Source organism: Atractosteus spatula, chromosome 7 (genome assembly GCF_055471065.1).
Source record: "Atractosteus spatula isolate fAtrSpa1 chromosome 7, fAtrSpa1.hap1, whole genome shotgun sequence".
Taxonomy (NCBI): Eukaryota; Metazoa; Chordata; class Actinopteri; order Semionotiformes; family Lepisosteidae; genus Atractosteus; species Atractosteus spatula.
Genome location: NC_142712.1, coordinates 15,254,337 through 15,275,854, shown reverse-complemented (window position 1 = coordinate 15,275,854; position 21,518 = coordinate 15,254,337). Strand labels below are relative to the sequence as shown.

Here is a 21,518-nt window from a genome sequence, read left to right as displayed (position 1 = left end):
GCTCCATTCTTTTCTCCTTTACAGAAATCAAGGGGTTTGTCAGTTATAAGAAAACAATCCTCCTCTCAAACAAACCAAATGAGCATCCATTTTTGCATTTGCTTTGCATTAATAGGAGCTGCACTTTCCTGCACTTTGTTATACGTACCTGCATAAATGCCTTCCAGGTGTAATAATGTTAGGAGAGCTGAGACATAGAGAATCTGAAGACACAAGCCAGAGGGAACGAAATCTGAGTAGGAGCATGAGAAAGTGAAGAATAAGGAAAGTGTAGCTTGTCTGTTTTTTTTTGCCAGCTGACACCGCTAGGAATCCGTGAAAGCTTAATAGAAATCTATGACTAAAAAGCGCATCTTTGTCCTTTCAAAGATAAAAAAGAACAAGTGAACCTTTCTATTGGCACTGAAACAGAACAGCAGCATTTTCTGACAATGTCTGTAAGGTGAAGGAGCTTGTTAGGCCACTCCATTGAACACTGGCCAGGGAAGACAAATGAGATAGATAACCAATAGCAGACTATGGTACTAAGGGAAGACGTGTCCTTCAAAAACAACTATGTGAGAAATGTGTAAAATTTCATGTAAGGTTTTATCCAGTATACTGTATGTCATTTTTACATCTTAGAATATAACAACAAAATGTTAGGAAAATAAAATCATCAAAATTTAGAAAAGTTAGATATTAATAAACCATTTAACAATGCATTACATTTAAGGTAAAACAGACTTTCTTCATGTCGTATTGTTGTAATATTGCTTTTGAACGTTATCCTCCATCTATTCTATCCCCTGCAAAAAGGAACTATTTATGTGTTTCCCTTTCCCAAATAAAGGGATAGTTATTTTTAAAACAGTCAATGGAATGTAATGTGCTTGCTCCTGGTTTTCAGTACTTTTTCTTTGCTGTTGACCTCGAACAGAGAACACAGCAAGATAAGTGACTGCCTCAACCCATTTCACAGAAATGTCTCCAGGAGTTATTTTTTTTTGTTTTTAAAAAAGTGTGAGAATGAAGGGAAGGAGGTGGTGATGCACCCAGAGTTCAGGCATTGTTCTGCCTAGATGTTATATTAATATAGCAGAACTGATTGGCATTTCCTTCCATTTAAGATTGTGTAAGTCAGTATAAAGAAAGGTAGAGAGATGATTCTTTGTTTTTCAGGAGGTAAAGATTTGGATCATGAACCAACAGACCCAGAGTGCTCCGTTTGTGTGTGTGAATATGACTGATAAGAGAATATAGTATCTTCTTAACAGACTTCTGCCACTGAGAAATTGTCTTCTTAGCCAAGTGTTTTTTTAATCAACATCAGTGAAACAGAATTTTGTAGTTGAACTGCCCCTTACTGAAAAAAACACCCACTGAAAACACCAACCTGTACCAATAGTGTAAAGCTTTTTTTCAAAATAGAGTAGTGATACGCGATGTTATTAACATTATAGAAATTTTACTTCTTAAAAATTGGAAACTCATAACTTTACAAGAGATTGCATACAGTTTTATCTGCATATTACAGGAAATTAAAATGAAGTACACATTAAACGAAGCACATTGGCATTCAAGTTCTACTGCCTGTACCCTTTCATCTCATTTCTCAATCATCTGAAAGACTACATTCACGTACAGTTTATTTATACACACTACAATGCCATGGACATTATTCTAAAGTAAATGGCTGTCACAGCCTCTTCCCTTTTTGCTCTTTCTCCTTCTCACTGATGGTATTTTCATTTTCATCTCACTTCAAAATAAGAATATTTTCTCTTAAAATTTCCAAGAGTCTTTCAGAGTGGCAGATCCAGTAAAAATCTGTGCCTCCACCAAAAGCACAGAAAGAGTGGCGCAGGAGTGACCACCTGTCTGAGGAGTGGGCCTTGTGGAAGCTAACAAATCAGGGAGAGCGCTAGTGAGAGAGAGAGTGGGTTACCAGAATCTGTGCAACCTGTTACCGACATGGTGTCAGGGATCTGCGAAGAGCACACAGGAGCTATGTCCGTCTCTCCACAGCTGACGGAGAATTCTGCAGTGCAAAATGTGGAGTTGTGCGTGTCTTTTGTTCCCAGAGGTCAATGGAGGTGGTTTAGGCTGAACAGCAGTTGGAAAAATTCCATGTACATGTAGAAAATGGAAAGCAAAAAAAAATCTATTTTAAAATTGTCCACAACTGAAAAATGCCCAATCATATAAACACTTTCTTGTAGCTCTTCCAACAACACAGATATACAAAGACGCACAACATGTCATGGGGTTCTAAGTTCCAGACATTATAACTCTTGCCTTGTGCCTCTGAGCACTGTCTCTGCTGGTCTGTCACCCTGGTCCTCGCCTAACCATTTATGAAAGACAGAGACTGGATCGATGTTCCAGTGCTTGTGAAAAGAAATGGGAACTTGGTGGGCAAGAAAGTCCTTTGCGTAATCTTCAGGTCTTGCCTGTGGAAAAAAATACACACAGTAAACAAAATTAATTGTGATGCTCAAATTCTGTTTACTGAATTTATGAATATATAGAGGATGACTATATTTCTTTCAGAAAGTGTTTTCACATTTTACTTCTTATTCTCTTTTTTCTAACTGCCATAAGGCATTAGGATAAGAGGTTTACGTTAAGAGCAAGTCAAGAAGGAATTATTGTCAATGAGTTACGTGTAATGGAATTCCACATACATTTTCAATACTTCAAAGCACACATCTTTATTTCATGGAGCACAGTTAAAAGAGATTTAAGCCTAATAGTTTAATTTACTTTGCACAACAAAACAATATTTTAAAGCCTACCCAGTTAGTCAATACGTTTACTTACTAGCTATGCATGAATAACCTGGGAAGATGTCACTGCTGATTAAAAGCAAAAGAAATTGACACAATAAGTGATCAAGTGTTTAAATGTTACACTTGCACTCGCATTATGTACTGCAGTTCATACAGTAAGTAATCTCTCCCTGAAAAATCAAATGAAGACTGTACTCTGCTTTAGTCAACAGTCAGCAGTCTGCTTCAGGTATAATGTATACCAGCTGTACTAAGCTTTAGCACTTAGCTGTACTTAAATTTGTCCTTGTTCAAGGAGAGTCAGCCCTAGGCTAAAATGTAACATTAGAACATCACACTCAATATCAGAACATAAAAAGTGAATTTACAACAGCACTTTACTTCGAGAAGACTGGTTTTGTTAAAGAACCACACAAAGCGGAAGAAAAAGAGAAAAAAAACACATCAAATGAAAAAAACATGCAGGTGCAGATATGCAGCTATGTTGTCAAAGAGCTCAACAATTCTAAAATATGGCTAAAAGACATAACAAAACGTAAAAATCAGATCTTTCTGTGAACTCATCCCTGGGATCAAACAACTAAACCACTCACTCTAAATGTAGTAATCTTCATATACAATTTCACAGCCTAGCATTATTTCCAAATATGAATCTCAAGTACTGTACATAATTAAACATAAACATGACACGAATAATTCAGGAACAGTCTAGGGAGCAAGAAGCGCGTGCCATTTCAGTTATCTTAAGTAACCAGATGAACCTTCCCCATAGAAACAGAAAAACAGACTCAATCTACGTCAGAGAGGTCGGTTGTGTGATCATTTACACTAAAGCACAATGTGACACATTCACATGCAATCTGTAATTCCTCTCAGGAACCTCTCTTTCCAGTACACAAATGAGAAGTAGAATCCCATTACATTGCTTTAGAAAAGGAATCATATTCCAACTACATGTTTTGTAATAATGTAATATTTTAACCTGACCCTCACCCAGAGAACTTTTTGTTAAATATTTACAATATATTTAAATTTAAAAGTTTCCAGTAAAATGGAAACATCATTTAAGTCACGGAATTCATACACCAGATTTTGCTTTTAGCTATTAAATGTATCGCCATTCCAAATGCTTGGACTCATCAATCTAAAACACCATTATATAACTGAAACATTTTTTAGGTTAAAAAGCAGAAAAAAGGACTCAAACATGTTACAATCACAAATGGCAGTCTTGAATCAAAGCACTGTCATTGTTTCTTCCCTTAACAAAAAAATGGATCATACTTAAGACCTGAATAAAAAGCTATTTCAGATTTGTTCATTGACGGCGGTAATATTTTATTGCTGTGCGTCAACGGCCCTGTTCTTACAAATCTGTGAAAGAACCTAGCATGAACTAAACCCAAGTAATACAACTAAGAACCTTATGTAGGAAATAAATTTAAACATACTGTATAATGTTTTCATACTGTAATTTAACAGCAGGAACCCATTATTTTCTTAAGCATTTTATTCGCTTTACTTCTAAATGTAGTAGAAAAACTAGATTTTTCTGGATGAGGGTAGCTCATACTGAACAATAAACCAGCTCAGAAAAACAAAGAGATGAAGGGGGTGGATACTATAGTTTCCTGTCCTACATGCAGTCATTTCTCTAATATACCATTTGGATTCTGGCATTATACCTGGTCAATCATCTGAGGACAACTTCTCAGTTACAATGATGACCTGGAGACCCATTTATACACCAGGGAATTTTCTGGAGCAATTTACTTGAAGTAACTTGTGCAAGGGCAAAATAGTAGTGTTCCACCTGGAATTTGAGCTTATGCCCTCTATTTTTAGTCCAGAATGATAACCTATGTTATACTCATATAGAAGGAAGCTAAAAAAAAACATCATATACTGTACATGTATATTGACGATCCTCAGCACTACCGGCATGTATTACTTACTATGTACTGTACAGTACAATACTCCCAAATATGAAAACCGAACAGTGAAATTAAACATGTGCAGACCCCAAGTCAATACACTCCATTCTAATTTCGACAGACCATAAACCTAGAAATCCACCAATAATGAACTACCCTCAGGCATTACAAAATAAATCTACAAACTGACTCAGCAGGGGCTTGACCACATAAGAAGGGACAATACTAAGAATGCATCCCATTCTCCGGGTTACGTTCTGTCACCCTATTTTACTATAAGAATTTTTACTTACAATACTTTTTATTTCTAATATCATTGCCTATTATACAGTGATGTGAAAACAAAGTACACCACATACAATTCTATGGTTTTACATATTAAGACATATCTGAACTCCGTCTAGTCCTCACCAAGAGTAGATGAATCTAACCTCACGTTACAGATAACACACAAATTTTACTTTGTCAATATTTATTTAACAAAAAAAAGCTGATCATCAGGAAGTGCTTCCCTAATTCCTTTATGCAAATGTAGTGTAAGGAATGTCTCATTTCTGCCACCTAGTGGCCCCACTCTGTTTCCACTTCCTAAACCTGGCTGCCCCATTATAGTACACTTAATTACCCCAGAATTTCTCTAGCATCACACAGCCCGTGTACTAGTCTTTTCGGCAAAGCAGGTGAAACTGATAAGACCATGCTGGAGGATGACCATTTTGGCCACGGCAGCCGTTGAGCAGCTGACAGGGGAACCCAAGCCTGACAGGAGAAGACAGCGCTGGACAAGTTACCTGATGAAAGAGTGGACTGTGTGTCACAGGGACTCCCATCGCGTTGAAGCACATCCCCAGGACCATATCATCAGGGGCGTCATTACTGTAGCACTGACAGCCGCTGCCCAGCAGCCTCGCCACTGCCGCTCTGCTGAACACCATCCTCAGCAAGGAGAGAGGGAGGTGAACACCGTCATTTTAAAGTCAGGCTTTAAAAAAAAAGGGCTGTGACTTTCTTCTGAAGCACAGTGGAGAATCACAGGAATGACATCCGATCACCTTCCTAGCTTCCACTGTGTTCTGAAACCAACTACATGCCTAAGGGCTAGATCGAGGGTTTACTTATGACATTCACTGCAGAGCTCATGAGCAGTTGATCAGTCACAACTGTGTCAATCATTTTAAATGTCTGCCTGCCTCAAGAGCAGTCTAGTATATTATGTAATCCAGAAGCTCTTTCTACACCATCATTATTCCAATTGGGGGCATTGATGTGGTCATCAATAAAACAGTAACTTACCCACCTCCTCCAGTGATGTAGCTGTACCCCCCTAATCCCAGTCCATAGCCGTAGCGCTCTCCTAGGCAGATTGGCTCACTGGGATCGTAGCAGCTCAGCAGTTTCTGCAGTCTTGGGATGCTTTTGAGAGACATTGGTTGAATTAGCATTGCTGAACTTATGCTTTAAAATGTACACTTTCACCATCCTGTGCCAAAGTTGATTTAAGAATTCACCATTTCCTCAAAATGGAAGCAAACAAATTAATGTTAACCACAGGGACATCTTGTTGGTCTTCTGAGTTACAAATCCCATTCTCTATGTAAGGTAATATGCATTGTAAAATGCATGTGATATACAAGTATAATTTACAATGCATTTACATCATGCTGAAAGCAACATCAAGACTGAAAGCAACAGAAAAGACATTGGGTGTTTCCAAAAAACAAAAAGGACTTAACAACATATTGGAATGTAAAAGGTATTTTTCACTCTACACTGACCCTGGCAATGGATGGAAGTAACACCAAGTAACATGTTTCAAAGCCGTACTAATGATATTCCAGACTAATGTGTACAATGTTTTTGACACCACTTAAGGGAGACTCAAAGTAGTTTTATGAAAAGCAAACATTGACTTGCATAATTGTACTGGAAAATGTGTGTGCCATTAAAATACAAGAAGTAAATTGCTGCTTTTTATGGACGTGAAGAGTAGGCAACATCAATAAAATGATGCAAGCGTGTCATAAATGTCATATCACATTTGTTCCTTTTGAAAACTTTGATTTTCTGAATTTGAACTGAATGAAAAGCAAACATGGACTTGCATAATTGTACTGGAAAATGTGTGTGCCATTAAAATACAAGAAGCAAATTGCTGCTTTTTATGGATGTGAAGAGTAGGCAACATCAATAACATGATGCAAGCGCATCATAAATGTCATATCACATTTGTTCCTTCTGAAAACTTTGATTTTCTGAATTTGAACTGAATTCTCTGCACTGCAAAACGTTGCTAGCATCATCTCCTTAATTAGGAACAAGTAAAGGTTTATTCCATGCTGAAAAGAGAAGAAATTAACACAACATTTTTGGCTGTGGAGCCTTCTTCAGGTTTGACACAACAGGTTTGTTGTGTTTCTTTTCTTCTCTTTTCAGCATAGAATAAACCTTTACTTGTTCCTTTGCAGCCTACACATGCTGATGCAGTTACCTACCTGATCTCCTTACTTAATTGATAATTATCAAATTCAAAATTCAACCAAGCAATTAAGGTATGGTTTTACTGCAGTTAAAGGGTTACAAGCTGAGTAGCTATGATTTATGGAATATATTTTGGCACATTTTTATAATTTTCATCTTTAATAGCCTTGATAGAGACCGATTCTAAATCGGTCCTCAAATACCACACTGTTTCTCTCTCTTTGCTTAAACATATACAAAATAGTGTATTCATACTATCAACTGAGGAGAAGAAGGAGAACAGGAGAAGAAGCACTGTGGGTTGTTAGCAGTAGTGTAGAATTTGTACACAGTTTCATTCTCTTTTTTGATTGCACAGGAAGCCCTAGTGGCAACATCTCCCATGCTGAATGAAAAATGAGAAAAGCTGACGACAGATCGCTTGCAAGTTGAATGTCTGTAGAGATTCAAGTTCAGTGGGATGAAAATAATTATTTAAATAGCGTTGTTGTAGAATCACTGCACATACAGTAGCACTTGGGATATCTTTGTTTTGCTGGGTTTTTTTCTATTGAGTCACGGTTATCACAAACAGAACCAAACTCAATAAGATAAGGCAGGTGGTTTATATAATGTCTCCTTTGCCATTTTACTTTCTGAAAGAAAATGGTGGGGTTTAATATGCAAAACCATGACATTGTACCTGATGAGCGTATCATCATCCACAATCAGCAGCCAGTTTGTCTTTGGGACAGATTTGCTCACAAATCTCTTCAAAATAGCAAATGTCTTTCCACAGTGCCCTGGGAAGAGAAAGCCAAAATGTTACAAAGGAATGATCTTCCAAAGGGCACAAATTCAGGTAATTAATGCAAGCTCAGAATCCCCACTGCATGCTCTGGCCCCAACAATGCGATCTATTGAATTTACATCCAAGTATGAAAAGACTAGGAGCGAAAATGACTGCATTACTTCAGTGAAACTGCCTAGCGGCCATGCATATGCTCCACTAGTTCTCTGCTTTTCACAAGCCCCTTATCAGGCAAAAATGTTAAGTTATTTAAATGCTAGTTTTGAAGCAAAGGAAATCACCATACACCAATGAACAAAGTGCTCTGGGCTTTTGCAAACCACAGGACCTAGTGTACCAGCAGCTACCCAAGCGTGCACTGGTAATGAATAAGGAATGCAAGTATTAACTGTGAGTTGGTTTGCTAGAAATGGGTCCTACTTATAACAGCAAAAATTACTTAAATTTCTGAAGCAGGACTTTCAAAGAAGGTGTGGATTCTGACTTCTAAACTAGCAAAAATGAATTATTAGATGCAGAAAAGAGGGTCAAAGCTGAATATAAGAACAAACTAGAAAATAAATCCAATCACTAATGACAGTCGAGGTGTCTGGTGAGGCCTTCAACTATTCACTGACTACAGGGAGAAACAAATGGCTCCAGGTGACAATCCCTTTCTCGCACACAAGCTGAATGAATTCTACTGCAGGTTCATACTGCAGCAACCAACATGCTGAAGACCACTCACAGTGGAGTCCCTCCAGCCATCCTTTATCATTCCGGAGCATGATGTAAGATTATTTTTCTGCATAGAGAACAGCAGGAACGAATCTGGCCCTATCTTGTTTGAACTGCTATACTGAAATCTTGTGCCACTCAGCTTGCTCTTATCTTTAGAGATATTTCCAATCTATCCCTTAAGCAGGCTAAGGTACCGCACTGCTTTAAGATGAGTACTATAATATCAGTACCTAAGAAATCCACTGTGAGCTGCCCAATGACTACAGACCAGTAGCCTTGACGTCTGTTATTATTAAAGCTTTCAAGCAACTCAGCCAATTTTAGTGTTCACTTGGACCCATGCCAGTTTGCCTACAGAGAAAGCACCCAGCACGTACTGTATGCTGTGATCCTCCATATTAACTATAGTCCTGCTTTTAACACAATCATCTCTCAAGCCTTTTGATAAGCTAGCAGAGGTGGGAATTAACCAGACTCTGTGTAATTGGTTATTGGATTTCTATTCTGACAGGAAGCAGGTGGTGAACCATCTCTAAGCCTCTCACCCTGAGCACAGGTGCTCCTTGGGGTTGTGTCTTATTACCTCAGTAAAATACAAGAACTTGTGATGGACATTAGGTGAAGAACGGGAGCACACTGGCTACTATACATCAATGGTCAATCTGCAGATGTGGTAGAGAATTTTAAGCTCCTGGGCACCACCATCTCTGACACTGTATAATGGGAGGTCAACACATCCATATGGTAAAAAAAAAAGCTCAGCAGAGTCTGGTCTTTCTGAGACCATTAAAAACCTTTAGAGTCTCACAGGCAGCAAAAACCTGTTTCTGTAAATCAGTGTTTTGACCTTCTCCATTAGTGCATGGTAGGGCAACACTTCTGCCGAGGACAAAAAGCAGCTAGAAGGAGCAGCATACATCATCTCCAAAACTATAGCATGTCATCTACCCTCTGTGGACTCCATCAGCTTCTCTAGACAGAAATGCAAAGCTCTAAAGATTCTAGCCGACCCTTCCTACCCTGCCCAACCTCTGTTTACTTTCCTCCCCTGTGGTAAAAGGCTTACGTCTATCAAGACAAACACTACAAGGTTCTGTCACAGTACCTGCCTGGATGCTGTGAGATGCATAAACTCTGCACTTTCTGCACTGAACATTTTGCATAGCTTTGTTATTTTATCAGGTCTCACTGTTATTTATTTTATCACTGTTGTACGTTTAGGAAGGTGTCTGAAGATGTGTAGGGTGGATGCTGTTCATTATTGTTTTATCTTGTGTATTTGCATGGTATGTATTTTAGTATTAGCTCTCCAAACCAAATTTCATGCACCTAGTCGTTATGGCAATAAAATACTGAAGCTGAAGTTCAAACGTGAGATGGAAATAAAGTGCCAATATTGCAAAACAACAGAAAAACAAAATTGGCCCTTTTACTGGATTTTGCAGATTTGCAGTTTGTGTTGGCTTTGTATGACTTTCTTCTCGTAGTTTCAATTAACTGAAGAATTGTTTTTTTGGGGGGCAACATTTTCTGTAATTTCTTTAGTGTATATTCTGATGCTTGGTAAGATTCTGTTACTAACAGCTCCTGAGTATGCTATCAAAGACACTTCAATAGAAAGTGCCTTCTTTGCAGCTGAAAACAATTGCTGGAGGGCATGTCACTTATTGGTCACCAGAGACTAAATTAACTGAAAAAATATACAAGGATTCAGAGAAACCAAAGACTTTTTGATTTAAAAAATGATGGAGAGTGAAACCGTATCTGCATAGTTAAAACTGAATAACGGAAAACTTACTGTAGTTTCACAGCCACTGGGCTTTACGGCTTTTACAGCCATAAACTATATGCTAACTGAAATTAAAAATCTAGTTAATTCTGCCTCACTTTTAAAGTGTAGAGCCAAACAAAAGAGAAATGTTTATTTTTTAAACTTGCAACAGTCAGCTTATAACCTTGCACAAATGTTTCTAGAAAGAAAACTGACGGCTTATCAGTGAAGGCGATGGAAAGGAATAAGACCTGGAGAGAATGACATTGAGCACAAAATGTCTGCTTGTCAGAGAAAGAGACCGGACATGTAAGACTAAAGAAACAAGCATGGAAGTAAATAAAATGTAAGGTAGAAAAATACACCCTAGGAAATGCTAACCAAAAGTAGACAGGAAGAACACAAAAAAAATAATTATAATGTATGATGACAAGGAGATCAAAATACAAACAAAATGTAGACCATAAAGTTAGGGAACACTAACACATTTTTTGGTTTGGTTTCAAAACAAAAGACCTAAACCTACCTATGTATATCTACAAAAGTGAGATAATCTACTGCACGGTCTATTCTGCAAACACAGAGCATTTTAAGCATCATACCAAGGAAGGTTCAGGCAGGTCCTCTTAGTGTTACCTTAAAACTTGCCATGGCAACTCATGTTCAGTTAAACCCAAGGACAAAGCTATGCCTATCTGTAAGTGTAATCTAAAGACAAGATTACACTAAAGCTACTTAAGCAAGAGCAATCTCCACAGCAACACAGATCCTTTTCATCAGTTAGTTGCTAGGAATATTTTGCAGAAAATTGTACAAAAGATCAAGAGCCTTTCAAGTGAACACCACCTGTTTGATGTTTGATGAACACATTAACACAGCATCGATAAAGATAATTATAGCAATCAGTCATTTTAATGATGAAATAGACACACTGGTGGAAATTTTCAGACATGTGAATGTGGTTTCCTAGGACTTTCTTTAGAGCCAAACGATTCTTGTGACAGCTTTTTTACTCATCTTCTTAGTTACCATCTCCAAAACTTCACCTCCCTTAATTTGAAGGCTCATTTTTGTATTGAATATTTTGCTTTCACAAATATTTCCCATAGTTTCATCTAAATTTAATGTTTTCCTGTACTAGATTATGAAAGTATCATGATTCACAATTGTAGTCACTGAAAAGGGCAGTATTGCACAGCACTTGTAAGCATTAACTATGGTATATCATGGTATTATGATAGGCTAGTGCAGTACGGCACAATAAACCAGGTTAAAATCATAAGAACGTATTACTGAAAGCAAAGTTAACAGTCTTTAAACAGAAAATAGAAACAAAATGAACACTGTATTATACCATTAAACAATATACTGTATTAACCTGGTAAAGATCCATAAGACATAATGTACTATATGTACTTAGTGACATTTAACTCTTTCATTTAATTTTTCACCAATATTTAATGATGATGAAAATAACAAATGTGTAACAAAGGCACTTGCAGATCTACATAAAATGGAGGACAATGTAAAAAATTTCTAACTGCCAGGTGATAAAAACCATGTTCACTATTTTATGCAAAGTATCTGCTAAAGTTATTAAATACTGCATGTTTATGGAAGTTATTAAATACACAAGTTTTCTACTCCCCAGGGCAGTCAAAACGTTCCATTATCAAAAGCTCAATAATGAATCAAATTTCTCTGTCTGTCTCACTGTCCAAGATCCAAGGTAGATTTTGTTGCCAAAATACAGGTGGCCCTAAGCAACGCCTTGCAGCACACTGTTACCAAACCAGCATCGACCGGTATGCATCAGAACTTTGAGCTTCTTAAAAATTGGTCACAAATTATTATTATGGTCACTTACAAGTTCAGGATAATCAGGGCCAGTGTATCTGGTTTCATTACAGAACGTATTACATGTGTTCCACTTATTTCCTTTTAACATATGTGCAATTAGAACAAAATAAAAGAGAAGGAGGAATAATAATTCCATTCTTATGCTGGAAATTTATGGAACAATAGGCATGCCTCAGTCAGCGTGCTTCAATAAGCTGAATGCCTCTTTCAGCTGGAGTCAGTCCTAAGTGGTTTGTGTTCAGAGTGCAGGTTCATCTCCACAGCCCAGAGTTCGATCCCCAGTCATCTCAATTAGACAACCGTGACCACAAGTCCCCAAGCAATGAAGCACAAGTAGCAGATCACGTGCCTCATTCTCTCCTGAGCAGTGCAGGAGTCGTTGCTGGAGATCTGAGTACAGTATGTACAGTAAGTACACTACACATAATGGTGATTACACACTCTGGAAAAAAAATCAATCTACAGAGCAGACAGAAAAATTATCGAAGACAAGGAAATGAAAACAAACTTTACCCAAGGTCAAATGCTTTTCAAACTCAAACTCTTAAAATTTTTCTTCTAAGACTATAAAGGCTGCACATAGCAGCCAAAAAGAATCACAAAGCTTAAATGACAAGTCTCTAGAGCACAGTCACTTCTGTAAAGACAGTGAAAAGATGCTCAGGTGACTAAAAACTAAACCCATTTGATACTTTCTTCACAAAAAATTAGGCAAGCAAAGAAACAGAAGGGGCTTTTCTCCTCCGGGACTGCTTAATTGAGTCATTCGAGAGACTGAGGCAGATTAGGAATACAGAATTCCCAAGTGGAGTGTTGAAAAAACAAAACGGTAGTCACAGGTTTAAATCTCTAAATCCCACATCCTGCTACACCATTTGCAAAAGGAAATCCAAACCTCCAGCCTATGAAGGCTAAAAAATGCTAACGTTACAGATATTAAATAAGATAATAAGCTGTTTTAGTAAATGGCAAAAAGGATATAAAGAAAATAATTCTCCAGCTAGATCTTATGTTTAGCTGGAGAATGTGTACCTGTGCAATTAGGCATTCTTAAAAATAATAAGCTGTTTCATAACAAAAATATGATTAAAAAAAACTATGACAGTTCCACAAGGTAAAAAGGTAACCAATAAAAGAAAAGAAAGATCTTATTTTGCTGCATCATTTTCAAATACATTCTTGAAATCCAGTCTACACAGTGCAAACAGAACAGACCAAAAGACAGACCTTGAAAGACATGATAATGTCTGCTCTGATAGTAAGGTTTAGTATTTTGTTCCAGAGTCAACTTTGTACTCAATATCACTATTTAAGAAACATTTGTTATGGTAGCTTTAAGACGGCCTTATGCATGGAGTCTTGCTGAAACTTGCTTCACCCTTTTTTCTTATCTTTGGAAATAAACCAAAGAAATAAGCCAAGATAGGAAGGGATTTATTTTGTTTGTACAGATCTAACACTAACTTGATTCTTCTTTAAGCCAGCTGCCCCATGGAAGTTAGGCAAACACTAAGCAGAGTAACTGAAACAATTTAATGGCCAAACAACAAATTTTCTGACTGACAAAATTTGTCAGGTTACTCTGTTTTCATTCTACTGAAACATGAACATGAAAATATTGAAAATTGGAACATGTTTTTCCAAGAAAAAACAAAACACTAATGTTCCTGGGAAAAGTACTAAGTATGCAACAAATATTTCATTTTAATTTAAAAAGAAGTAATGGGATTCATCAAGTAGAAAACTGGAAGCACTATACCTTGCAAAACTTCTAACTAAAGACACCTTTAGCACTGAAGGAATAGGATGCTTATGTGTAACAAACTGGGAGGAAATGTCTCCATGTATGGTAATTTATATTGCTGGAGCAATTTCTCTTACAATGCCGAGCACTCTGAGATTAAATCTCTTAGATGAAGTGTGTTTCATTCTTCTCCATGAATAATTCGCTGCTTGTTCTTCCAAACAACTTTCGAGTTGAACGATGTGAGTAATGGCATTCAAGCAATTTCTTGCTTTACAAGATTTGACTTGGAAAGCATTGCTGCCACATACGCATCTTTGACGGGCAACTTGTTAGCACTCCAAGACACAACAATAATCTGAAATGAGTCAGTTCATAAATAAAACACAACGAGTGGCATAATTCAAATGTTTAAAGCAATCCTGTCTATCAAAAGATTGGAAGGACCAAACTCCAATAGGTGAATTGAGAAAACAGAAGAGAGAGACTAGTATTTCCTGATAATGCATCATGCCTTTTTTTTAAAGTTGTATGTTATTTAACTTGTTGCTGCTGTTCTGTGTTTATGTTTTTGGTGATTCCTTTAATGTCTTTGTATTGGAGCATACATGCAAATAAGCATTTCATTGCACTTGTGTATATGACAAACTGAACTGAACTGCCTGGAGAACATATATATGCATATATACATTTTGTAAAGCAATAACTTTGTACTCGTAAGATTGACAACCAGTAATGAGGCAGGATTTATAAATTCCAACAGAAATCTTGATGAAGGCAGACAATTTGGAGGCAGATTTTCCATACTATTAAAATAAGGAAAAAAGAACTTAAAAAAAAGTTTATGTGTTGTAGCATGGCTGTTTATGAGAAGAGAAAGGAGACCTGCAGTACTGTATGTTTTAAAGCTGGGTTGCTCAGGCACCAGCCTTTCCAAGTTCTGTTGTTCCATTTCTATTGTCCCAGATGTCTCTTGTAACCTTCCCTGCACTGCCAGTCCTTCTGTTGAGGAGTGTGTGACTTCACATAATTGCTCCAGCCATCCAGAAGAAGCAACAAATCACATCTCATGATCTCATTAATTGAGAGGGGATGGAATGTAACCCAGCAGTCAAAATATGCTGCAATCCTACTGTATGTGATTGAGTGCATCACGCATCAGCACCACCTGGCTTCCATTTGCTACCAACAGTCTTGTGAAAGATGAAACAAATATAAATAGGCAGGTTTGGACTCTGAAATGAATTTCCAAGCCAGATTTTCTTTATACCAATGGTTGACAGGTATGTTTACTGACGGCTTTCATTAAACAACAACAATAATGTTAGCGTTGTATACACGTTTGTATTTTTCAAATTTTACAATGCTTAAGTAGAATACAAATAAAAAAATAAGCTACACCATTCTTTATGAATAAAGTAAAAGTACTGTAAGTATGTTCCAAAAAACTGCACCAAACCAAAAAGTCAGAATCTACAAGTCTCATTCCAGCCAACAAAATTTTGATTTGAGGATTCTCAAAATCAAATCTTATCAATCCAGTCACTATCTGAAAGATGCTGATTCCTGGTCAAGGCACAAGAATGGGATGCCAGTCCATTGCTAAATTGTGTGTTTAAGACACAAGAGCCTAAGACAATTTAAAGGAACAAAATAACATAACCATTATGTCTTTGGAAGGTTGGTGGAATATACCAATTCCATATAAAATGTGATGATCTAAAAATAATAGTACCTAAGACCTATGAACTATGAAAGAGTAGTGCTAACTGTTGGCGCTGTGCTCTCTTTCATGTATTTATGACATGATTTATTCCTGCAGCACCTTCAGTTTGACCAAATTTAGGGTTTATTGTCTTGCTCTCTGTAATTCAACTATTGTTTTGTACACTACATCATTTTAGCACAGTATTCACCAAAAATTGGGACTCTGGTTCTTACCCACAAGAATATCTCAGCTATACAGCTACTGCGTGTTGTGTAAATACTGTACTTTAATTAAGGTGTCCTCAGCTTTTCTACAAAGGTTTCAAAGCTATATTATATTTAGCTGCAGACTCATTTCACGAGAACAGCTGCAACTTCTGATATTTTTAAATTAACAACCATATAAAGCTATGTGCTACTGCATCCTGACGTTTTTCAGAAATTCAGATTTCTGACTTGCCTCTCTCTGTGTTGGGCACCCCCAAGTCTATGGTTGGGATTGAAGAGTCTGCGTGATCACTGTAGTACTCAATCAAAGCAGCATGTTTCTCCCAGGTCTTCTTCACAACAGGAACTGGAAGAAAATAAACAATGTTAAAGCTCTGGTACAGTTTTGAAATGAAAAATGTTTATTTTGGTTGGTGGTACAGTATGTGATAAAACTGGAAGTTTGAGTGAAAGTAATTGCCTTCTTAACTGTCCCGAGAGCTACAGTTTTTACTGCAATTGTCTGCAAGTTGTCTAACAGTACCATAAAGGGCTTTTCTTCATGGGTCTTTACTTCAATAGTGATTGCCCAGTCACAACCAAACAGTATAACACAAACAGTACAGAGCGATACAGTATATACTGTATATACAGATGCCATTCAATTATTAATTGTAATAAAATTTTGTGCAGCAATCTGAGTTCTTCAGCTTCAATTCACCTTCTGTTCTAACAAAACAAGCAGACTAACTCATCACAATTTTAATCTACAATTTAAAGCTGAACTGTCAGCAGGTAAAAAATGACTTGCAGTATTGCACATTAGTGGAACCTAAATGTTATGATGCCTTGCATTCTAAAAAACAATTAATTTCCAAACTCATTACTCTTGTATCAGCCTGTTAGATGACGAAGCTTCCCAGTGCTTTTAAGAAGCTCGCTAATTATTACGATTATCATTGCAATTAGTAGACAACAGACATGTGCTTTAAATTTTCATTATTTTGTGATGTGCTTCTGACCTTCATGGACAAAAGATGCATCTTTTACTCAATGTTTATTCAAATGTTATTTTCGATGTACCAGAACCATTTCAGCAAAGGTTAGCACTTGTTTTCTCACAGACACTAAAATAACCACTAAAATTTTGCTGACATCAGGTTGCTCTGATATCTCTTCTTAATGAAGATTTCTCTTTCAGATACAAATTTGTTCTTTTTTACTTATATAGGAATGTATTTCTCTGGTGGCATTTTACTGCCAAGTGACGGATCTACAGCAAAGCTGAATAACATTATGTACCAGCCTAGGTCCTTTGATCACTGATTTGAAGAGTCTGGCAGCCACTCAAAGCAGTTGGCCAAGACACAGACCACAGATATTTGAAAATACACATAAACAAATCGAAACTTTATAGACAATGTTTTGGGGTTCTTACAAAGGTTAGATTGCTCAAATAGCTGGCTTGCCTGATACACAAGTCATAGAGTTCATAGTTTCCTGAAAACCTAAAAAAAACAATTCCAATGATTGAGCCATGACTTGCAATGCAAATTCAATTACTGACAAGTTATGTACATGTTTATTGTTTACTTATAAAGTAATAAAGAGCAGTCATGATACAACAGTTAAACGAAAAAAAAAATTAATGTGTTCTTAGCTCATTTACCAATGTCATGTAGCATTTTGTTCTTCTGCGGTGGAGTTTCATTTAATTTCACTCTATTGTATTTTGTAATACAAATGACATTCAGGATCAAATATAATCCAGAAGATTTTCAGAAGGCAAACACTAATGATTAAAAAAAAATTAAAATGCAAATGCCAATTGTCTGAAAGCATGTCTTTCTTCTAGTACAGCTTCCTGTAGTTATACACTCTTCACCATCTCAGAAAACCTGCCATCTGTTTTACCTGGGTACAGGCAGTTACTGTCTCTAATTTGCATACACTCAAAGTATTTAATAAAATAATGTTGATGAAATACTTTTTCTGGCATGCAAAAAACTATGTACCCAACAGCTGGAGGTACTGTAAAAATATGGTCTTGTCAAGTGGAAGAGTTTAATGTTGTTTTATTTTATTTTCATGTGATTGATTTGTTGGTGTCTCATATACTGTAATCAAGGTTAACGTACTGTTATAAGGACTGAAAAGAAAATTATTTAATGGTACAGTATAATCAGCCAGCTCAACAGAAGAACAGCAGGACAACCTTGTATTTAATCAAAGACTGTTGGTCTTGAAGGTGGAACCTCTGGCTGCTTCGGGGTTAAGCTGACAATGTGTCTTGTTCCACACTCCTTTAATTATGACCCAATCAATGTAATTAATGCTATTATTTTGTGAACCAAAAGGTTTTTCCACACTTCCAAGTTTGAACACATGTAATTCAGAGTATGAACTAGTCCCCAAAGTATCCCCTTACATTTGCGTGATTTGCATGACTAGCAATTTTTTATATTTATTATATGTTGCATTTTGTTAATTGTTAACCTTGTAAGTTAATGTGAATAAGAAATCTTAATAATTGATTGCACTTAGCTGTGATCATGAATAGTTACAAAGCAATTTCAGAGAAAGGTTACCAAGGTTTTAGTATTCCCAACAATGCATTCTCTCCTTGCTGCATGTTATCAAATAAGTTTGCTTCTGTCTGAGTTTCTATCAAAATAATGATCACATTGTTACATGCAGACTACGTTGGAAATAAATGCCAATCTATTTGCTTGAGTAAATTTTTAGCCCATGCAAAACAAAGCACTAGATGAATTTTTTTTTTTAAATTGAATGACAATGGACAGTTTGTACATGGGCTACAAAGAAGGGGAGGACTATGGTAACAGAAGGTTTTTATTTAGGAAGCACATTTTGCTTAGAAGTGCAAAATAAAGAGACCTTGAGTGAAGCCAGGGCAGGGATACAGTGTAACAGCCAGAAGACCTAACACAAACTTGGGCCCATCTATGACTGGACTGAATGTTCCGGACCCGGGCAGAGGGAGCAGTCTCCCTCAACACGCAGGTATTGAGTGCCAAACACATGTAGACCCCAGCAGCACACAAGCTACAGAGTCCCATCTGCTGCCTTCGTGGAGCTTTGATTTTTCCGTGCTTCATAGAGTACATACTGTATAGGAGGAACCCACGTTGTCAAGGGAACCTCCAAAATGCAATATCCACCTGGGTAATGTTTGGCAGCCACTATATGCCTATGAGCCCAGTAGATCAGGTACAGAAAAGAGAAACTACTTCACCTACTTTAGTTTTTCCAGTTTGTAAAAACCCAAAGTGGAATTTAGCCAGGTCATGGCTCTGTAAAAGGTTAGACCTGTGATTTTACTTGTACTGTAAATAACTATCTCTGTGTTAGTTTTTGGTTGTCATCTGTTCTCCTCTGAAAACACACTGTGTCATCAGCAAAGAAGTTGTGTGACTCTCATTGGCCTTTCTTGACTATAGGGAGAAGCTCTATTATTTTTTATGCATTTTCTTACTTGGTAAGCTGGTATCAAGACCTGATTTCTAATGAACCTGATAATACACTTTGACACATGAACCCAGCTATCCTGGAGGAGCTGCTACTTTGAAACAAAAACTATTACAATAACATATTGAATATACATCACAAATAACACTGTCTCCAGTCTTAGTTCCATCAAGTGGAATGTACCCAAAAAGGGCAAAATACTATCCAATAATGTCTTCAGGAACAATAAAGTTTTGTAAGACTTGATTCTATTAAAACAAAACCAGTAAATCATTCCTGAAATACTAGGTTCTTATGGTTAAGAACACTGCAGCTGCAAATTGTCTCATTTCATGTTGTGGGAAGTCAGCTTTTGTTACTGCTTGGTTTATGAAGGCAGTGGTTTTTACAAAAATGCACAGGAGAATTCTGTGGCTTTAGGTTTGAGACAGGCAATGTCGATTCATCAGTTGTTAGTGACATCCAGTACAGCTGATCAGAATTAAAACTGTTCCCCAGGTAGTTTAGGACTTTTGTTGTATAGCACCAAACGTAGAAAATTAATTTCTCCCTTCACTGAGATCTTTTAGAATGAATATGTATACAGTCAGAAGGAGAGTGAGAAAAGAATCTAAGAGTCAAGTATTTGTGGTTTTAGAGAAAGTTGAATTTTGTGAGAGAAGTGCCTTCTTTCTTATCAAAAACCCAAACGCATATTGAAATCTACCTCTACCTCACATGTCAAGAAGCTCACTCCCCATCATTTTCTATCCTTTATTTCATTCTGTTGATGTATGATTTTGCACATCTGATGTTGTTTTGCACATTACCTGTTACCTTTTGTTGTTTTGCACACTGCCTGTTGTCTCTGTCTTTCTTTTATTATACAATTGTACTGCTGTTTTTTTGTACTACTTATCATCTGAGTAGCATTTCATTATACCATATACCTGTATATGAGTATAATGACAATAAACTTGAACTTGAACTTGAGAAAGAAGAACCTCAGTGTACTAATTTCTTTGAAGAAAAAAGCACAGTAAGGGAGTTTCTGTAATCCACCTTTGTGTGAAATGACAGGTAGGTTCGAAGGAAGTTTAAGAGTTTACATCTAATAATTGATAAAAAAAAACATATACAATATGGTTGATATATGTGTGAGCTAATCTTTTATTCATGAGACTGATTTTGACTGAGAGAAAGCATTTTCCAAATGATCTCAAATTTGCTACATACTTGAAAATCAAATGAATAAAAATGTCTAAGCATGGCATGAAGAAAGACTGAACAGCTAAAACACACCAAGGTGCAAAAGAATGCTCAGATGGATATCAGTTGTGGTTCTCACATCATTAAATAGACATTAATGACTCAGAGAAGATCCAGTGAAGGGCAACAAGACTCTTGAGCCCTCAGGGGGAAATCTAATCTAAGTCTTCAAAAATTTAAAAGGAATAAACAAAGCTGGATCTAGAAGATGATGTAAATCGAGTATCTGGGGATACAGAAGGTAATGTATAAAAATAAGTACCTAGCAAAACATTTTTATACAGTGATCAGTTCCGGCAGCAATTTCTTAATGTCCAGCCAGAGAGTTGAGACTTAATCTTTACTGTCCAGTTTAATATGATTATGGTTAATTATGGCAAAGTTTCATGGAATGTAACTGTTGTTCGGAATTGTTTGCCTATTCTTACTTAATGGTTGAGTGGCAAACTCAAAGTTAGTATTGGTACTGCCTTACACTATCTAGGACAGTGATATAGCAGCAGGCCTACTGATGCAAATATTTCAAAGTATCAACACAGTACAAACAACAGTAATTAAAAGATAACAGGAATATGGTTGCTTTCAGCGAGAGAATCTTATTTCTTCCAGATTTTTTTGTGAATATTTTTAATTTAGTTTGTAAAGATTCTGATGCCTAAATACTGAAAAGATCACTGAATTTTCTATATTTACGATTTCATTCTGTTTACTGTGTTCAAATGGTCTGTGATTAACCTAAATTAAAGCAAGTGAATGATTTTCAAAAGAGCCTTGTGTTGAGGTAATGTTCACGCAGTTC

The 21,518-nt window shown here is 36.7% G+C and overlaps 1 protein-coding gene across 3 annotated transcripts in view; it reads right to left on the bottom strand.

Annotated features, from left to right (window-relative positions):
- Window positions 1-1,430: 1,430 nt before the first annotated feature.
- b3glcta (beta 3-glucosyltransferase a) overlaps window positions 1,431-21,518 on the bottom strand; it is a 94,505-nt gene continuing 74,417 nt past the window's right edge. Inside the window, exons 11-15 of one of the 3 annotated variants that reach the window (XM_088920104.1) lie at window positions 16,236-16,349; window positions 7,866-7,965; window positions 5,999-6,118; window positions 5,497-5,641; window positions 1,431-2,432 (exon numbers count right to left, since the gene is read on the bottom strand). In XM_088920104.1, coding sequence (XP_088776230.1) covers window positions 2,265-2,432; window positions 5,497-5,641; window positions 5,999-6,118; window positions 7,866-7,965; window positions 16,236-16,349 — 647 coding nt within the window. In that variant the 3' untranslated portion in view covers window positions 1,431-2,264. The remainder of the gene's footprint in view (window positions 2,433-5,496; window positions 5,642-5,998; window positions 6,119-7,865; window positions 7,966-16,235; window positions 16,350-21,518) is intronic. The other 2 variants (XM_088920105.1, XM_088920106.1) reach the window with 2 other exon arrangements.